Source organism: Fukomys damarensis, unplaced genomic scaffold, assembly GCF_012274545.1.
Source record: "Fukomys damarensis isolate Sample0158 unplaced genomic scaffold, DMR_v1.0_HiC HiC_scaffold_1, whole genome shotgun sequence".
Taxonomy (NCBI): Eukaryota; Metazoa; Chordata; class Mammalia; order Rodentia; family Bathyergidae; genus Fukomys; species Fukomys damarensis.
Genome location: NW_022900913.1, coordinates 30562007 through 30583045, shown reverse-complemented (window position 1 = coordinate 30583045; position 21039 = coordinate 30562007). Strand labels below are relative to the sequence as shown.

Sequence of the window (21039 nt, the reverse complement as noted above, 5' to 3'; positions counted from 1 at the left end):
AACAAAAAAAAAAAAAAAAAAGTCTTGACAATAGTCAATGTCATAATAAAAGTAACAAATATTTAATTTAATGGAATACATTCTCTATTCAGTTTGTTTACATAATGTGATTCTTATAGCAACCCTGATCAGTTTATCATTCTCCCTTTAGAATCATACCAAGAAGAACTGTTTTTTGTCCAGGCATGGCAGGGAAACTGTCTACTTTGATGACAACTTTGGGTCTTTCTCTAATGCATTATGACTGTGCCTGGTCTATCAAACCCTCATAGTTTTGGCAAGAAAAGAATAGCTTCCTAGATGAACCACTGATCAGGCAAGTTCCCTTGATAAATATTTTTCCATGTTGCTCCCTCTTGCTTTAAAATATCTGTCAAAGCTGAGCTCATTGAACTAGAGAATAGAATAGTGGCCACCAGAGTGTAAGGAGAGGGTTCAGGAGAGGAAGGATGGAAGAGGTAGATTAATGGATACAAAGACATAACTTGGTGGAAGGAATAAATTCTGGTGTGTACAGAAAGGAGATTGAGTTAACAGTGTTATATCCTACAAATCAAAGTAACTAGAAAAGAGATTTGAAAGTTCTTATTATAAAGAAATGATAAATGCTAGGGATAACAGATAATTTAAAATTCTATACAACCAAATATATCATACTATAACCCATAAATATATGAAAGTATTATCTATCAATTAAAATTAAAATTTGAAAAAAGATGTCATTCATAAATTAATACAGGTTGAGTGTCCCTCTTGTGAAAATCCAAAATTCTAAATGCTCCTAGACCTGAAATTTCTCAAACTTCTGCCTGACACCAAGTGGAAAGTTCAACACCCAACCTCATATGACAGGTTTCAGTCAAAAATGTAGGGGTACTAAAAATACTGCATAACATTATATTCAGGCTTTGCAGATAAAGTAGATATGAAACATAAGTGAATTCAATGATACCACTAGAATCCCATCTCTGAGCTATCTCAGTATGTTCCTGCAAATATTCCAGAATCCAAAACACTTGAAGTCCTGAGCATTTCCAATAAATGATAATGAATATAGTCCCAAAATTGTTTTGTTTATCTGTTAGGCTGGTTTATTTTGTCTAGTTTACTATCAGTCATAGCTAATATTTAAAAATTGGAAGATGTCATAGACAAATCTAGACTTATTCTTCCCACCCTGTCAGCGCCCTGGAGCCCCACAGCAGCCACGCCTTCGAGACAGGGCGTTCCTCTCATGCTTGCCACAACTGCATGGACAAATTCATATTCCGGCATGGCTCCCACAGACAGTTGAGTTTGCAGCATTTGTCTCTCAGTTTGCTGCTTCTTGGAGGCTGTGATATTGCCTCTGCAGCATCAACAGTATTCATCTCTGGTCATTTTTCTGGTTTATACTGATATTACTTTAAAAGTGTGATCAAAGAATCTGTGTACATTGACTTATCCAAAATATTCATTATCCCCTCAGCAAATAAAAGCGAATCCAAGAAAACTCCTAAAATTTGAGTTCTAGTGTTTCTTTCTTCTTCTAGAAGTTATGAGTAGATTTTAAAAATAATTTTCAGTATCCGAAGAAAAGACATTCCATTATTGTCTTTGGCTCAAATACGCTCTAGCTTAGAGTAGAAAAGAGGCCCCCTATGTTCTCTGAATATTTAACGAGGAATTTTTTCTTATATTCTGGCTTTGTTTCCTTTTAAAGTAAATATTTGGCATTCTTAAAATGCTAAATTTAAAATTTTCCTTTGATTGTTGGTTTGTTTATCGAGACAAATTCTCATTGTGTAGCTCAGGCTGGCCTCAGATTCATAATCCTCCCGCCTCAATCTTCCAAGGGCTGGGTTTACTGGCAGGCACCACCACTCCCAGCTCAGTCTCTCATATTTAACATTCTTTAAAAAGAAAAAAGAAAAATCTAAAGGTCAGCAGATTATGGTCAAATTATTGCCTAATTTGAATCTCATGTTATTTTATAAATGGAAAACAGATAAAAGTATTTATAAAAACAATTGACATTTTATGATTATAGATAATTAAGTAGGCAATAAAGTTATTGGTGAAGGGAATTTTAAGAATTAAAAAATATTCAGAGACATTGAATGTTGAAGTAAGATCTACTGCAGGAATTCAAGATAGTGAAGAAAGCCTTTCTTTACTGATTTTTCTCTCATTGATCATCAAATTTGTTTTGATCTCTATTTCTTCACCTCCATTGTAATTTCTGCTTTGATTATTTATGCAAACACTGATGTTTCAGTATTACTTCTCTTTCCATATTGATGGATTATACTAAGCTAGCAAATTTTAGTGGCAGCTTGTCTTCAAAGCAAAAACTTTCTTACTAAAATAGTTACAGTGCTTCATTTTTAGCTAAATTAGTTTTCAGAATTTCCCATCTACTATGGTTTACAAATCCTTTGAAGATAAGAGCAAAATACTTTGAACTAAGGCAAGGAAAAAATCCGCAGATTTTTTTAAGTCTCTAACCCAGAGGTTTCAAGTCCTTACACTTAAAAGTTGCTAAGGAGCCTCTGAATTTTTTTTTTTAAATTTTTAAAGATACTTTAATATATATAGCAATATCTATTGACATACCTGGATTGTTTATGATGTTCTATGTGAGATTAAATACGAATCATAGAAGATATACTACTACTCCCTTTTTAACTACTTATCTAAATAAAATGCTACACTGCTCGTACTAGGAAACACACTCACAAATAGAATGTCTTATGAACAGACTAACATAAAATGCCAGTTAAATTAAAATTCTTTATCATTTTTAATCTTTTTAAGAGAAAAACATATAGTACACAATGTTGGAGAGATTATGGCAAAATAAATATTCTCCTATGTGCTTAGAGGACACATGCCTGAATCAGTAAAACCTCGCTAATTGTAACTATTTACCAAAAAGTTTCAATGTGTGGTTCCTTTGACTTAGCAAATCCACTTTCTGGGAATTTACCATACAGACTCATTTTTGCTTATGGTCAAAGATACTAACACAAAAATAATTTCATAATTATAATTGCCTGAACTATCAAAAGGCAAGCCTCCTCACACTGCCACGGGGCAGGTAGCTTTTCGAACTTGCTTTCCGTCCAACGGTCAGATGTGTCACAACAAGCATGTTGTTTCTTCCTAAGTGGAGACTCAGAGAATTTATCGTGAAACCTACCTTAGTATGATGATTCCTCGATCTCAGGCGTGTTCAACATCTTGTCTTGCTGGGGCTGCAATGAAGGAGCAGGGATTGACTTGGGACACACATAAAATACATAGGAGAATTCACTTATGTTGACCAATGGAAAAAAATGTATACCGAGAGGGTTATCAAGAGCCTGTCCTGTAGAGAACACAGCACTACTAGATTCTGGAGTGATTTACAAGTGGCGCTGAACACTTATCATGTTATTTAAAATTTTCATAGCCATAGTTGAAGTCAGTAGTCTCATTTTTACAGACAAGGAATAAAAATACTCAGAGATGCTAAATAAATTGGCCAGTATCTTACAGCTATTCGTAAGATTAGTAGTCAAGCCCAGCCTCCAGCACAAATCTTCTTTCTCTCTATTAAAATATGTGTGTTCTCATGTTGAAGTTGCTTCTGGTTTGTTTAGGAGTCAAGAATGTGAAAGTATTTGGTTATTTTGATACGTGTTGGAGTAAATCTAAGGATTTAGGGTTAAAGTTGTTGATTCTTAGTCTATTGTAAGATTCTGTAATAGAACCAGGATTAAACATGATTAGTTCAGAGAAAAGATTTTTTTGATTCTTTTTTACAGTTACAATATGTAGATAGCAGTATATCATTGATGAAGCTAGATTGCATAGTAGCCAAGAATGGGATCATTTATTAAAGTTTATAGTGCATAAGGTGCTTCTGTAAGGCAGTTACGTGACAATTTCACATTTCTGCTCATTTCTTTCTTGCAAAGTGGCCCTGGTGTTCCACTCATCTGGGCATGCCTGAACAGAGGGCATTTGTCTATTTTTGGGGGGTAAAGTCTCTTCTGAACTTCCAAAATTAAAGGAGATGAAAATTTGGTTGTTGACGTCTTAGATTCTCGAGAGTTGTCTTCATGTGGTGGAATGTTTTTTAGTCCCTCTCACCTTCATTCCTAGCCCTCTTTATTTTCTGTCTTTCCAGTATGAACTGTTCTCTAATGCAGACCCAGTCAGTTAATTCTCTTTTACTCTTGCCATAGTCCCTCAAGCTTTCTCTTGACTTATTAACAAAATGCCCCATATCTCCATTAAAACCTTTACCTCCTGTTAAAATGCTCTAAGCATAGTTTTTTGTTTGTGTCATGAGAAAGTATCAGCTTGCAAATGCACCCAACAAGCCTACTTTTATGAGGCATCTTGACTAAAGACCAGCTCTGCCCAGTTATAAGGGCCCATATCCATATCATCCTTGGAGGAAGAAATGCTAAGTCTTTTGTTTTAATCATAGACCACAAAGGCAATCCCCCAGTCCTTGTGTAACGGGGTTAATTAGTGATGTTAACTAAAGTCTAAACTTGCCCTTTCCCACATTTCATATGTATAAATTCTTACATAAGTTTATTTCAAATTCCTCAATCCAGTTCTTGCAGGTTTTCCCCCCTACTGGTCTCCATGAATTATCATCTTTAAGTACCCATTTTCCACCAACTTCTGAATGTCTACATTCCTGCTCTCTGTTTTCCAAAACCAAATTCTGAAACATCACAAATTTAGCATCTAAAATACCCATACACATGAATTAATAGTCTCTATAGCCAGTTCTACCTTGCATGAAACTCAAAATACTCGTAAAATCATACTGAGAGCAAAAGTACAAATCAAGACAACCCAAATCTTGGGAAATTTTCTTAAGATGTTTATCTAAACTTACAGATATTTCCATTTCTTTTCTTTGAGAAGCAAGAGATCATAGAAAGTGCTTTGACATTATAAGGAATTTGTCTTTCCTTATTTTACTGTAGTTCAATACCCATTCTCTTCCTTCCATAAGAAAAAAGTAATTTTTGAGAATCTCCAATATTACTAATTGTGTTTTAGTATGTTTTATAAAACAAAGTCCAAATTTAGATTTTTAGGGTCAATCATTTTAAATCTACCTGTTTTGTTGGCCCAGAAAAACTAAGATGCTTTTCCTTAAAATTATTTTGGATACATGCAAACATATCCCTCACAGTATTTGCATGTGACCATAGATTTTGCAAAGCAAAATGTTTTACTGATACCAACTAGTATCATATAAGAAGGTTTTAACATATGCTCATCCAGGCTTGATTAGAAACAGAACACTTAAACACCATTCAGTGCCTCATTAAGTTTATCAATTACCTTTAACAAATTACTTTGAAAAGTAATTTTTATTTCAAATCTAACTAGATGCTCTCCATGTCTCATCCCTGCTCTCCTCCAGCTATGGTGGTGGCAAGATGGCTACTTGCAGCTGAGAACCTCCTTCTCATTCCAAACCCAGTGGAAAGGCAATTGCACCCTTCCTGGGTTGCTCAGGTGATAATAAACAAAGGAAGGAGAATAAACTACAGACAAGCTGAACATCAGGGGTCCACCCAAATGCCTCATCAGAAAGTTTCATCAGCCTAGGTGTATGCAGAAAAGTTCATAGACTTCCTTGTAAGTCAACTTTTAGTGTTTCCAATCCAAAGTACTTGTCATTCTCCAAACCATGTTGATAATGTTCACCTCCACACCTTAGTTTATCCTCCTTTCATAATTCATCCTGCTTGTCAAAATATTTCCATGAAAATATAAGTCACAAGTGGCTAATAAATGTTTCTTCTATTTGGACAAGTGATTTGTTAATATCCACTCATTGAGACTTATTCTTTCCTGATATAGATTACTTAGAAATTTATCAAACCATTTTTTTTATATACTGGGGATCAAACTCAGGTCCTTGTTTTTGCGAGGCAGGTGGCAGATCCCCTGAGCTATATTCCCGGCCCCCAAACCACAATTTTAATAAATTAAAATAACAAGATGAGTTTTTAATTTGTCAGATTTACTAGAATTTTAATATTTCTTCTATAATAAAAGTCATTCAAATTATTAAGTACTGTTGTGCTATACAATAATATTTTAATCAACAGCTATGTGTGTGCTCTATGCATGTAAGGGATAAGTAGCACAAAATGCACAATGATAAAATAACATTCTTTATTGAAAATTCCATGTAGCCAGTTCTTATATCTAGTAGTTAATCTGTCAGTTACAATTAATGAATGTAGCTTTAACCCAAATGTTGGTTGATACTTACACTTATGTTAACAAGCAGGCAAGTATGAGATAATAAAGATACATGTCAGAACTTCACTCATTTGTCATGGATGTGACTACTTTGCTGAGTTGGATAAAAGCAATGAACCATAAATAGTTTGCCAAGTACAAGAAAAACATTTCCTAGATTTTTTATGCCACTCAGAGCAGCTCTAATCTGTAGTAACCCTAATCTGTATTATCAACATTTTCTCTATCATTTTTTCAGCTCTAACAATCAATGCAACAATGAACCAAGCCTAAATTTGCAGTGTTTCTAATTTCCAGGGGATAAACACTTACTGCACCCAACTTCAAACTATCAGAGTGAGGTCAATGGATGCAGAGCTGGAAAGGGTTGTTAGTAGTATGCACTGATAAAGTCTTTCCATAAGGCTTTGTAGCTCTTCTTCCCACGACTTATATGTATGTAAATTATGCTCATCTTGTTACTATCTAAGCCTTAAATCCATTACAGAAGAAATTTTTGTTTTATCTTTGCTGTTTTTCGAGTGCCTATAACAGAGATTTACACACAGTAGGCATCCAATAAGAATTTACATTCTTCCAGGCATTTTCCTAAGTGACTTACTACACTAGACTCACACAAGCCTGTGAGATGGCACTACTATTATTTCCATTCTACAGATAAAACCAGAAAATGACTGGTCCAAGTCACTGAAAGGTAAGTGGTGAAGTTGGGATTTAAGCCCAGGCTGCACACTTGCCTTCATGGCAGCTTCTCGGGGCCATGGTTCTGGCAAAGAGAAATCCCAGGCTAAGTAAAGAAATGAGATCAGAGTAGAACAAGTGAATAGAAACAATATATGGGAGTGGATAAGTTACCTGGCAAGTTTAATTGTGTAGAGAAATTTTAAAGGCATTTTAGAGAACCACCGGAAGTTGTGGGAAGAAAGATCTCTGAAGAAACTGCAAATGATAAAATGAGGGAAATAGTCCCTCCAAGAAAACAGTAAATTAAATGAGAGAGACACTGTAGTCATAGTACACTGGCTCAGAAAAGAAGCCATGATAATGAAAACAATGAATTCAAATGTCATTAAAAATAGTCATGGCACTAGATGGCACATGCCTCTGATCTCAGAACTCTGGAAAGCTATGGCAGAGAGATCCAAAGTTGAGTCCAAGATGAAGAGATGGCAATCAGAAATCTATATATGTACCAAATACTAATGCCCCCAACTATACGAAACAAATATTAAGGGACACAAAAAACCAAATATGTACTAATACAGTGGTAGTGGGGGTCTCAAATAGACAAATTATCTGAACAAAAATATCAGCAGTGAAATACTAGAACTGAACCAGGCTTTTAAACAAATGGTCTTAATAGATGTCTACAGAGTGTCCCATCCCACAAAATTAGAATATACATTGTTTTTGGCTGCACATGAGACATTTCCAAAATGGACCATGTAACAGTACATAGAACATGTGTAAGTAAATGCAAAGTAAGTGAAGTTACCCGATGTATATTATCAGGCCATATTGCAATTAAGGTGGAGATCAATAGCATAAGAAACCATAAGAAAGTCACAAACACATGGAAATTGAATAACACTCTCCAGAACAACCAATAGGTCACAGAGGTAATTAAAGAAGAAATTAGATAGTTTTTACAATTTAATGATAATGCCAGTACAGCATACAGAAAATGACTGGGTCACAATGAAAGCAGTTCTATGCAGGAAATTAATTCAGTGAATGTCCACCCTAGGAAAATAGAGCAAGTTCAAATAATCCCTTTCACAATAGCATCCAGAAAAATGAAATATCTAGGAATGAAGGAAGCAAAAGACCTCTACATTGAGAGCTACAACACTCTATGAAAAGAGATTGAAGAGGATATAAGAAAATGGAATGACATGCCTTGTTCCTGGGTAGGAAGAACCAGTATAGTGAAAATGGCCATACTTGCAAAACTGCTATACAGATTCAATATGATCCCTACTGAAATCCCAACAGTATATTTCACAGAACTAGGGAAAACAATACAAAAATTCATTTAGAACCAGAAGAGACCTAGAATAGCAAAAGCCATTTGAGGCAGCGCAGACATGACAGGGGGTATCACAATTCCCAAGTTGAAACTATACTACAAAGCCACTGTGTTAAAAATAGCATGTTACTGGCAAAAAGACAAACCTGAAGATCAGTGGAACAAATTAGAAGATGCAGAAACAACTCCAGATATACTCAGCTACCTCATCTTTGACAAAGGAGCCAACCATCTTCAATGGAGGAAAGATTGCCTCTTTAATAAATGGTGTTGGAAAAACTAGCTTTCATCCTGCCAAAGATTAAAACTAGAGCCCTATCTTTCACCATGCACTAAACTAAAACCAAAGTGAATTAGAGATCTAAATATTAAAACAGAAACATTAAACTTGCTGGAATGTAAGCTAGGCAGAACTCTGAAAGACACTGACATAGGAAAAGACTTTATGAACAAATCCTCAGTGGTATGGGAACTAGCACAAAGAATCAACAACTAGGATCTCATCATACTAAAAATCTGCATTGCAAAAAAAAAACCAACAGAGCTAAGACACAACCTACAATGTGGCAAAAAATTTTTACCAGCTACTCCTCAGACAAAGAACTATTATCTAGAATATATAAAGAACTAAAAAAAAAAAATCAGGCCCCCCCAGATATAAAGAGCCAATTCAAAAATGGGCAACTGAAATAAAAAGACATTTCTCAGACAAAGAAGGTAAAAGCAGCAAATAAATATATGAAAAAATGCTCAACATCACTCGTCATTTGAGAGATGAAGATGAAAACAACTCTGAGATTGTACCTCACCCCCGAAAGAATATCTGCTATCAAAAAATCAACCAATAACAAATGTTGCCAGGGCTGTGTGGAGAAAAGAAAAGAAAAAATATGAGAAAAGTAAAAAATGGAAACAAACTCTGAAAATAGGAAGGGTGGAGGAGGTGAAGAGAGGTCAGGGGAATGGGAAAAAATAAGAACCAAGATGGATTACGTAAAGGTACAAGATCCCAATGATGAATGTAACTATATTGTATACCTAAAATGTACCAGTAAACTTAGTGGAAAAGAAAAAGTTGAGCCCAGCCTGGGCAATTTAGTAATTTAGTGATACCTACTATTAAAAAAAAATTTTAAGGGCTGGGATGTAGCTCAGCATCAAGGCCTTAGATTCAATCCCCAGTTCTCCCACTCAAGTCATGGCTTTTGCTATACTGGAAAGAGAAGGAGAAGAGCAAAATTCCACATCTACCAAATAGAAAATCAATGATCTTTTTAGAAGTCATGAATCAAATTGCAGCCATGCAAATATAATAATACAAGTGTGAGCATAAATGCAGAAGAAATATCTAGAATATTGATGTCATTATCTCCAGTAGGAAGAATATAGTCCTTGTTTGTTATTGTTACATATTATTTGACTTGCTAATTCCTGAGCATATGTTATTTTAATAAAAAATGAAATTAAAGCAAGAATGTAGTATTTTTTTCTATACTATTGTCAAAGACTCTAAGCATGATAATGCCAGTGTTGACAAAGACATACATAAAACAAGCACGCATATGCTAACCAATAAAGCTGTCTATTGGTATTTTGCTGCAAGATCATTTGGTATTTTGTTTCAAATACCCTACAAAAGTTCTGTTTGAGCATTACTACTGACTGGAATTTATTCTAAGGGAAAATGTATTTAATCATCTTTTATTATAGTAAAAAAGAAATAACATAAATACATAATATTTTGCTTCCAAGTTTTAATGAGACCTAAAGAGTTATGAGTAGAGTATGACAATTCAACACATGTTTACAATGTGTTATACAAATTCAGGGTAATAAACACTTCAATTTTCTCAAATAATAATTGCTTCTATATGTTGGAAACTTTCATACTCTTCTAGCTTTTTAAATCTACCAGAGATTGTTGTAGCCAATAATTACCTCACTGTGGCATAGAGAACCAAAATCAATTCTACATCTCTAACAGTGTTTTTTGCCCCTAGCTTCTTTCCAACTCCCTCTCCTCTCTGTCTCTTAATCTTTAGTAACCACTATTGTATTCTGTATATCTATGGAATTGATCTTTCATCTTTCACAAATGCTCAGAGATATGGTGATTTTCATCATGGTGTCTATTTAAAGAAAAACTATGCAATTACTAAAAATTATTTTGATGTGGGAAAATATTCATTAAAACGCTGGCAACAAATGGAAAAATGACTATACCTTGCTTTTCTTCCATAGAAGCACATATTTATAGTAAAAAGCTCTAAAATCCATTCAAGCTAACAGTTACTGTTAAGGATTATGGGTGGTATATACTTGTTTAATTTTGTTAATGTGTGTAATTTTATAATGTATATAATTTACCCATGAAATTAATGTTTCAATGTTTTAAAGTCACACCTCAAACAAAATATAACTTATTAAAAATTCAAGGAGATTGTGAAGACAAATGAAAGTGTGCTCCCTATAAAAGAAGGTAAAAAAACTAAAATTTTTTGGTCCAGAATAATAGGTCTAATGAAAATAGTTTGTATTTGTACAATCATGAAGAATGTGGAATAAAGTTGGCATGTTCAAAAAATCTAGAATATTAAAACTAACATTTATGAAAGCTTAGAAAATGTGAGAAAAACATTTTTAATAATGAGAATTAAACTCTTAAAAATTTATCTAAATAGAGCATTTGAAATGTCATGCCCCATGATGCTTAAATTCTTAGATTTTTTTTTAATGCATTCATTCAACTTGGGATGTATTTCTCATGTTCTTATATTCAAGATTCTCATTTCTACAAGCTTGGAAAGGTCAGGTCTTGTATTTTGAAGATTTGTCTTAATCCATGGTACTATTTACTTTGCTTCTTAGGTACCAGCAAAAGCCAGACATCTTACTCCACAACTGCCCTACCACCAACTCCACCATCCCAGCCAGCCAGCCATCCTCCGTTGCCAGCATCTCATCCATCACAACCTCCAGCCCCAAGCCTACCTCCCAGAAACATTAAACCTGCCTTTGACCCAAAGTAAGCAAAAGATGATCTTGCCTTTTCTTGGGTAACGTCTTGCCATAGATTTTTAAACTACACTTGGCTGAGTGCTGAGGGTTCTATGATAACCTATAGGGCACCTTTGTGGGCACTGACAGAGAGAAGGGCTGACTGAGCAGAAAGTTCTCACATAATTTTAAGTCTGAGCCTCTATTATTTATCTGCTACATGTTGGGTTTCCCCTTAAGAGTTCACCTGAAGAAAAATTCCACTGCCTTTTCAAAAGTTCTGAAGGTTTTTGGAGGTCAGCATATCATGTCCTCTACTACTGCCATGACAACCACTGTAATCACCACCATTATCCTCATCAACCATCAGCGCCATATTTTACTGAGTATGACATGCTAGGTATTTCACATATGAAACCTCTATATCCCTACAAAGTTAGTAGTGTTATTATTATCCACAGATGAAGAAATGGAACTTCAGAAGGCCAAGAACTTCTCTTACCTAATTTTCTTAGATGGCTTTTTTTTAGAAATGTCAGAATTTTATGGGTTGCTATGCATGGGCTCTTTATCTGTGATTCACCAAAACAGCTGGTTCATGAGAAAGCAAGTAGAAGACTGGAAAAGAATGAAATGTTGCTTTAAAAAGAGAAATATTCCCACAATGGCAAGCATAGACCGTTTTGGCAAGACATGCTAGATCTTACCTTTCCTTTTCTAAAAAATAAATTCCTTTGCATGATTCTCTTTAACCACAAGTAAGTAATATCTTAACATGGTACAATTTAGTTTTCCATCATTTTGGGTTCCCTGACAGGCTGATGCTCCTTATAGTAAGTACCTTACTGTAGGCAGTAGATGCTGAGTGTTGGATTGACAGCCTTCCTTAACCGTTTCATCATTACACTTTAGAGGAGGGTTTGAAAACACATTTGTCATGGATAGCCACTGCTATTTTTCACTTTATAATGCTTCACTGGAGTTTTAAAGTTAGTAACTAATAGTGTTAGAGAGCTCATGGGCTATTATCTTGTGTACGGTCCGCTTTGCATATTTGCATTAACTTTCTACCAGCAGGAATTTGAGTTTATGGATGTTAACTTAAAGACTTGTCCCTCATAATATCCCACCACCAAATAAGAAAATAAGAGTGTAAAGTATCTACTTACTAATAAGTAAAGATTAAATAAATACTAATTTAATTGAAATAACTAATTAATATATTTTATATATACCTGAACTCTATATAAATTACTTCCCTTTCGTGTGCATAAAGCCATGTTACAGTTTTTCTAACTTTTTCATACTTTGGTAAGTCTAATAAGTTTGATCTTAGTATTTCTATTTCAGGATCTCGTCCTGGTTGCTGGCTTTAATGACTTCTGTATACAGCATAATTGTGTGAGAAAGTCTAGTAAATAACTTTAACATTAATAATAACTTGACAATAAATTGTGGGGAGGAAGAGTATGTGGCTCAATTCATATTGTCTCGGGGGTTCCCCAGACCACCTTATTTGGTGATTCACTTCAAGGACTTGAAGTACAGAATACAATAACATTAAAGGCTGAGCTTCATTACAGGTAGTAGCTAGAGGCTTCAAAGCATGGGCTTCGATGTTCTCTTGCTGCAGGCCTGAGAAACGTACACTGTGAGCTCTGATTTCTCTAAAGATGAAAATCAATGCAAGTCTCATGCTGCTTCCCAGGGAAGTCCACTAGAGCCAGTGCCCAAGGTTCTTACTGAAGTCTGATCGCATAGTACCTTCTGCCTAGCAACTTACCAACTTTCCTTCCTAGAAGGAAAGCAGGTGTTCCCCATAAGTCACATGGTTCACACCATCTGGGCACAGCAAAGTATTTATCAATGAGATAACTCCTCAGATCAGTGCATAAAAATTTATAGAAGCTGAGTTCCTATATACTATATTCCAACCTTGGTAGCAGATTCTGCTGAAAAATAACAAATCAGGCCTGTTATGGTGATACTTTTTTGAAATCTTACTCCCTAGAATACATCACAATAAGGTAAGGTAACAAGCTGTGAAAGGAAAAAAAGATTTCAAAAGCATTCCTGTACCACGGGCTACTACTTCCCTAGAATTCTGGTCAATTTTCTATCCAGCTCTACAAAGAATTCTTACAAAGAAGGCAAAGTTGCAATGGGCCTGCTGAGATGAGGCAAGGTAGACTATACCTAGAATCCCAGCTACAGGAGGCTGAGGCAGGAGAATCATAAGTTTGAAGTCAGCCTGGGTAACTTAGCAAGACCTTGCCTCAGAATAAAAAGTAAAAAGGGCTGGGGTGTAGCGCAGTGGTAGACTGCTTGCCTAGCTCAGGCAAGACCCATGGTTCAATTCCTAGCAACACCAAGAAGAAGGAGAAGAAAGAGAAGGAGAAGGAGTAGAAGGAGGAGGAAGAAGAGGTAGCCTGGCAATCAACCAGGCTCAAATTCTTGTATTATTGTTCTCACTAATGATTAGCAAAATCCACCAGTAATAACAATAAACGTTCCCTCATTCCTGTTTCCATCTTCTTAAGGACTCCTATTAGAGCGTGAATCTTTAGAATTGCCAACTTTCCAAAATCAAAGAAAAATAGAGAGAAGTAAGAGTCTTGGATACTATATTCCCTAGATAATCCACAGCGGGAGTATCTGAAAGTCAATTATCAGAGGGAGAAAGGAGAAGGAGTGAAATCTATTTTCTCTTCAAAATAGAAAGTCTCAACAATGTCAAGCTCCTATGAGTAAGCTCAAGTAAAGTCCACAATGAAGAAATAGATAGATTAGAAAACTTTCCCCAGGAAGGAGAAGCTAGATAAGTGCATACAGGAAATGAAAGCAAACTGGTTCTTGAAAGAAAACTGCATCTCGATATTCAAGCTGAAAGCTCATATTTTTCATAAAAGGGACATTTGTGAGTTGGCCTTTAGGTAGAAATGTAGAATATAGAGGTGACTCTGAGTTTTTCTTAACATTACCCTACAAGGAGTTTACATTGATGTTTCGTATGTGCTCCCTTTGCCAGCCAAATGGAAAGGCAAAAAGTTAAAGGCAGTTGAAGGCAGAAAGAGCAGATCAAACAAAAAGGCCTGAAACGTTCAAGGACAGGGAGGAAGTAGCCAAGACTCAAGGGAAGCAGTAGGAGGGAACCAGCTCCTCCTGGGACTTGCGAGTCCTGAGAGAGACTGTGGCTCTTATCCTAAGTGCAGAGGAAAGCCCTGAGGAGCTTGAGCAGAGCAGTGATGTTTTCTCACTTATATTTTACAAAGATCACCTTCACAGCTAGGCTGAGAATAGACAGTAGGTGGGCAAATGTCAAAGCAAAACACTCAGGCAGATACAGCACAACTGAAGACAAGATAGAGTTGGCTCTAGGCAGGATGGAGCAGGATGATGAGAAATGTTCAGGCTCTGGATATATTTTGAAGGTAGAGACAACAGAATCTGGATTTGGATGTGAAAAAAAAATCAGTAATGACTCCAAGGTTTTTGGTCAGAACAACTATAAAGATGATTCTTTCTTCACCTGAAATGGGGAAACTGCAGGCAAGCAAGTCTGGTTCTGAGGGAGATACATAGGAGGCCACGGATATGCTAAGACTGAGGTAGCTCTTAAAATCCAAGTGTGAAGTTGCAGACACAGTTGGGTATAAAAAGGAAGAGTTTCAGTGAGAATTCTGTGTTTAAAATATTGACTTGAAAGGCATAAGAACATGTTAAGATGATCAAGGAAAGAGGATATAAGCAAAAAGGCAAAAAGCAAGGCTTGGGCCATTCCAGCTGTCAGAGACCTGGAGGGAGGAGGGGCAACAGAGAACGAAAAAGGAAAACCCAGTACATTAAGTGCCCTGGGAGCCAAGTGGGTCAGATGCTGCCCAAGGCCAAACAAGTGGGATGGAGGAGATCAGGGCAATGATGCTCTCAAGAGGGATGGGGTGCAATCCTGACTGAAATAGCTTTAACAGATGACAGAGAAGATAAACTGGAGAGAGCTAGAAAAGACAATCTTTTTTAAGGAAAAAGAAATGGGATCGAGGTAATTTTTTTTAAAGATGGAAATAACAGTGTTTCTTTTGATGTAAAAAATCTAGTTAAGAGGAAGACGATAATTGTGGAAAACAAGGAATTCCTGGGACCAAGGATTGGAGCAATTTCAGTCTAGGGAGGGATGGACTTCCCCAAAAGCTAATAACTGCTAAGGCTGAGTCCTCCTTACAGTATACAGTAGAATCTCTGAGATAAGGGGGAAGTTTCAGAGGTAGGTGGCCCTTAGCACCTGCAGGCTGTTCTGCCTACTTCTGAAGTGTTCCCAGAAGTAGTTTGCAATTATATCATGCAGGCCAGAATGTCTTGCAAGCATAAAAGATTGAAAGCAAGTAAGAATGAGAAATCATAAATAACTTGAAAAATTAAGTAGTCAAGGCCAAAATTATAGGTGTTTTAAATTGTATTGTTTCCCCACCTAGTGGTCAGAATACAGTTTGTTACATTTTCTGCTATTTTTACCTAGGCATTTGAAGCATTGAAATTGATCAAAAGACTATGTTTACCATTATTAACATTCAAATCAACATCTTTAAGTATAACAACACATTTCTTGGTTCCATCTTTTAGAATGAATTATAATTCTAAGAGAATAATTTTGGTGAAAATAGCCATTGAGTGAGTGTTTGGGTACATAAAACAAATTACATGGTTATTAATAGTAATGAAACAGGAAATGTGAAGTAAGGAGAATAATAAATAATGGGAAGTGACCAAGCTTAGCAAAGGAAAGAGTAAATAGTTCTTCTCCTGAAGACATTCATAGTTTAAGAGGTTGTTTTAGTAAGAGTTTACCATATAACTTACATTAATTAGAAATGCTTAAAATCTTCCAGAGCTAGAGACATCCATTGTCCATGGCCAGTTCATCTTACCTAACTACATTTGAAAATCTTTGGTTTAAACAACATATATTTTGTACATATTCTTGGGTTAAGTATGGGAAGGTGCTGTATGCTCCAGAAGAAACAAAAAAAAAAAAGCCACCACATTTCTTTTTTGATAAAGGCAGGTGTAGGATAGTACGTGGCACTTAGATTTCTTATTTCATTTTTTTTAATAAGAACTCTGGCAATTAAAAGCTAAACTCATGAGCAGCAAATAAGGCATAAAGATCTATGTTGTTACCTCTTTAACTGTTAGGAAATAGAGACCTAATAGCTTTCTAAAAGTGACACACTTAACTTACTGTAATTTTACTTTTCCTATTTAATTCTGTGCAGCATAGCATAAAAACAAAGAACAAGGATGAAAGGCCTTGTTGAATAGACTTATTATCACTTCGGATAAGCTTCCTCTTCTGCTCCTTCACCCCTCCCCCGACTCAGTTTCTATTTCTTTGGTTGTGACTAGGGCCATTGTTTTTCTCTTCATCTCTCTGTGGAAATTTTCTCAAAGCCTGGAAAACTTTGAACAGTTGGTGATAATTTTTTTCTGGATTCAGGACATTTGCATCTATTTCTTCTCCTTTTCTTTTCTCCTTTATTGTCATTGCTATTGTGACTTCTATTTCATATTTATTTTAATAGTATATTTTAAATTCAGACCTATATCAAACACATTAAACATTGGTGTACTATACAAATATCTTTCATTTTACAGATATTAGTAATTTATCCAGGTATTTTAGGAAGTAAACTGTAGGTCTATTGTTACTTTCGATTTAATATTCTTTTTAACAAATGGTAATTCTCTTTAATAATAAAAGTCAGTTTAGCCTCTTGTTATTACTGTACACAATTCGTTCATTAAGAAGTCAAAGGCCTATCACAACAGGAATTATTCTAAAAGCTCTCTAAAAATGAGAAGTTAACTACCAAAGTGACAATCTCTTTGCTGAAGCAGTTTATGCTCTAGGGGTAAGATGGACCTGGAAGCCGTTTATGTACAATTATAAAGGACAGGATACTCACAGCAAAGGATTGGTGGGTGACATAAAGCAGCAACAAATGGGCTTTGAGCAGCCGACGATGCCTTCCCAGAGAAGGAGTGCGTAGGAGAGTTTACAGAACAGGGCGCGCACAGAGAGGATGATGAGAGGGAAGACTATTCCAGACAAATATGGACTCGGCACGGAGACAGAGAAAACCAGAAGAGCATGTGAACTCAGTATTAATAGGTGAGAATCTGATATAAGAGAAGAAATAAAAGAAATAGAGCTGTAAATGACAAAGCTTGTGTGCCATGAAGAGGGCTATAAATTTTATTTGGTAGAATATCAATGTATCTTGATATCTAAAGTATTTATATCTTTTAACTAGTATTAAGTTAATTAAGGTTAATTATGCAAAGGCCTCATTTATATTGATTGTTTATATTTACATTATATACTTGCTATTTTACTTACACATCTCATAATTTTATTTAAATAAATAAATTTTTATCTAAATAATAATTTAAATAATTTGTTATTTTATGTCTTTGTTATTTTATTTAAATAATAAATAAATCCCATTTTCAGGAGGATCTTTGATGAACAATTAAACAACTCAAATAGCCCCAAATTTTTCAAATCAATAGTTCTGTTGATAAATCTAGCTGATTAAATTCTCTTAGATGTTCTACATTGTACATACAAGTGTAATATTTTGAATTTCATCTTCAGCATTTCAAACATGAGACTGGACAGATTCATGGTTGGTAGAGATTTCAGTCTGTAGTTGGCTGGATCCAAGGCAGGGTACTGATGAGTATCATGCCCCTGTAATCCTGCACTTCCCAAAAGCCCCACCTATGAGCATATGAAGCTTTAGGGGACATCTAGATATAAACCATAGAATTCATTCTTAGATCATGATGTATTCTTTTATCAGGAGCACATAATATGCACTTCACTGTCCTGTCCTTCTTTGGATGTGGTGTTGATTTTAGCCAAAAGGCTAATGTTTAATTACTGCATAGTTTCTGTATTTAGTTCTGAATCTTCCAAGGACCAAGACTCACTAAATGAAATAAATGTCTTGTTTAATGAGTTGATTAAGTGTGCCTATGCATTTAACCTAAACAGAAAGCAAGGCAAATATAAGCTTAATTTTCAACTTTTATTTCTTTTTTAATTGAGTTTGTTAGATTCACAGTTGATCACTATATATAATATGCTTACCATCCCAGATAGAGACTGAGACAGATATATCCATTGCAATTCTCCCTAAGCCACACAACCAAATAGGTTTAGGAGGAATTAGTAGTTCTGGTGGTCAGTAGCATAGTACATTAACTATAATCTACAGTAATCTATAATATATTTCAAAATACCTAAAAAGGAAGAGTCCAAAGTTTCCCAACACATAGAAATAACTGGTTTTAAGGGATAGAATTGTTAAATCATCCTGTTTTGGACATCATATATTGTATATGTGCATCAAATTATCATATTATGTTCCATAGTTATGTACAAATGTTGTGTGCCAATAAAAATACATATTGATAGAAAAAGAAGTCACAAGAGGTCACATATGATATGTTTTCATGTTTCAGGAAATGTCCAGAGAAAGCAAATCCACAGAGACAGTGAGAGGATTAGTGGTTGCCAGCAGCTGGGGGAGGAGGGATGGAAAGTGACTTCTTAATGGGTATGGAGTTTCCATTTGAGATGATGAATATTTTTTTGAACAAGTTGATGGTAATAGTTGCACAACACTAACTATACTAGATGTCACTAAGTTATACATTTTAAAATGGCTACTGTGATGAATCCACTAGGTACACTTTACCACAATTGAACATTAGAAAATAATAAAAACTTATTAGACTTGAATAATGGCCAGAAGAATAAGAGAAACCATGGAAGTGTTGAACCTTTCAGGGAGAAAGACAGATATCAAACCACCTTTTTCTTATACCAATTTCATACTGTCTTTATATCCCCAAAGTTCCAAAGAAGGAAACATAAAAATCTGTGAAAAAGCAAAAGAAAAAAAATCTCCTAAACCACAGATGTACCCAGTAAGCCCTTTTTATAGTCAAAGTGATAAGAAGGCATTTCCAGAACACACTCTTCAAATGGAGAGGATTAGTTTTGTGACTAGCATCTAACACTCTAGTTCTTAAAGCAGTTTGAACACTGAGTCAGAGGGATATGATCATATTTTTGTATTAGAAAGATCATGTTCAGAAAAGTTACAGAAGGGACTGTCAGGATGAGAGAGAGAGAGAGAGAGTGGGAGAGAGAGAGAGATGGGGGAGAAGAGGGAGAGGAAGAAAAAGAAGGAGGAGGGGGAGGACGGGGAAAGGAGAAGACAGGCTTTGGCTGCAGATTTCTGCATGGAATTTACCAACATTAAAATAATAAGTGGAGCTGTAGGAAACCATTCAGGAATAACTGGAGAGTGAGGGAAGAAAAGAAAGCCAAGACCAGAACAAAGGCAAAATACATCATCACTAAAAGGGGAAGTTAAAAGAAAATAAACTTACAAAGAAAACTGTGGAATCGTAGCCAGAGAGACAAGAAGTTAGCCAGGAGATAGTTCTTATGGAAACATACGAAGGAGGCTGTAGAAGGGCAAAATGTGGAACGCTTTCAAGGCCTACAGAGCAATGAACTAAGAGGTGGACTGAGAGGTGTCTGGTAGACTTGGTAACTAAAATTTTTTAAATTAGTTCTGTGAAGAAGCAGCAATAGAACACAAATAGTAGTCAATGAAGAAATGAGCACGAGGAGAGGAAATAGGGAACATAAACAACTTTTTTCTTCTTGGATGTAGAAAGGAGGATTATCTTGCAACGTGAACAATTCAGAATAGCAAAGAATTGTTTGCCTAGTATGGAGGAGAGTAACTTGAGCTGAGAGAGAGAAAAGAATGAGATATTTAGGAGTGAGATGGGAAGAAGAAGAACATAAATAACATGATAGTACAATGAAAGAATGCGGATCGTTAAAGGACCAAAATTACAGAGAATTCAGATGTAATTCAGGACACAGACGGAAAGAACTTGGCAGTAGAAGGATGGATGTAACTTCAGGCAAATTTCTGGGTTAACCCATAAGGTAACTCATTTTAGTTAGCAGTTATTTTTAATGTCCAAAGTCAGTAAAATGGGAGATTTTTTAAAGATAAGCTAATCACTGTAAGAATAGAAAACATAAATTATTAAGAACTTTTGGGGCACAGGTATTGATAACACTGTTAAGAGAGATTGGAATCAAATGGTTGAAAGGTAGCACCTTGGAGTCTAAACCACTAAGTGACAGAAGTAAAGGCAGATGGAAACCATCTGGAGAGGGAGGAGGAACTGGGGATTGAACAAATTCCCCTTGGTGTGTTTACCAGAGAACCAATCTAGTGCCTTAAGAATCCAGGACTGAACAATCCATTTACTGTAGATTTAATGGCAAACATATGTCTCTCTTGAAGCACTGAGTCCATTGTACACATCCACTGTGCATGGCCAGTGCTATACTCAAGCTTTTCAAGTCTCCATTTTCTGCCACAGTGGCAGCGTGAATATATCGCTAAGTGCTTTTCTATGTCTGAAGCTTGAAATTACAGCAAATATTAAAGAGAAAAAAATAATTCAAATAATACTTTCCCTTTTTGATTATAAAGTAAACATTAACTTGCTCTATTTTTACTTTTTCTTCTTTCTTATTTTCAGAAGCCCTGTAAATGAAGAAAGTCAAGATGGTGTCATGTACTTTGATGGTAAGGAACAAAAAATATTTTATTTATTACCTTAATCACAGACAAATGAGTCAG

General features: G+C 35.5%; 1 protein-coding gene across 3 annotated transcripts in view; it reads left to right on the top strand.

Annotated features, from left to right (window-relative positions):
• The window catches only part of Fyb1 (FYN binding protein 1), a 157005-nt gene that overhangs the window by 101591 nt on the left and 34375 nt on the right, over positions 1-21039 (top strand). For all 3 annotated transcript variants that reach the window (XM_033760455.1, XM_010607759.3, XM_010607758.2), the window contains exons 3-4: positions 11168-11324; positions 20939-20985. In XM_033760455.1, coding sequence (XP_033616346.1) covers positions 11168-11324; positions 20939-20985 — 204 coding nt within the window. The remainder of the gene's footprint in view (positions 1-11167; positions 11325-20938; positions 20986-21039) is intronic.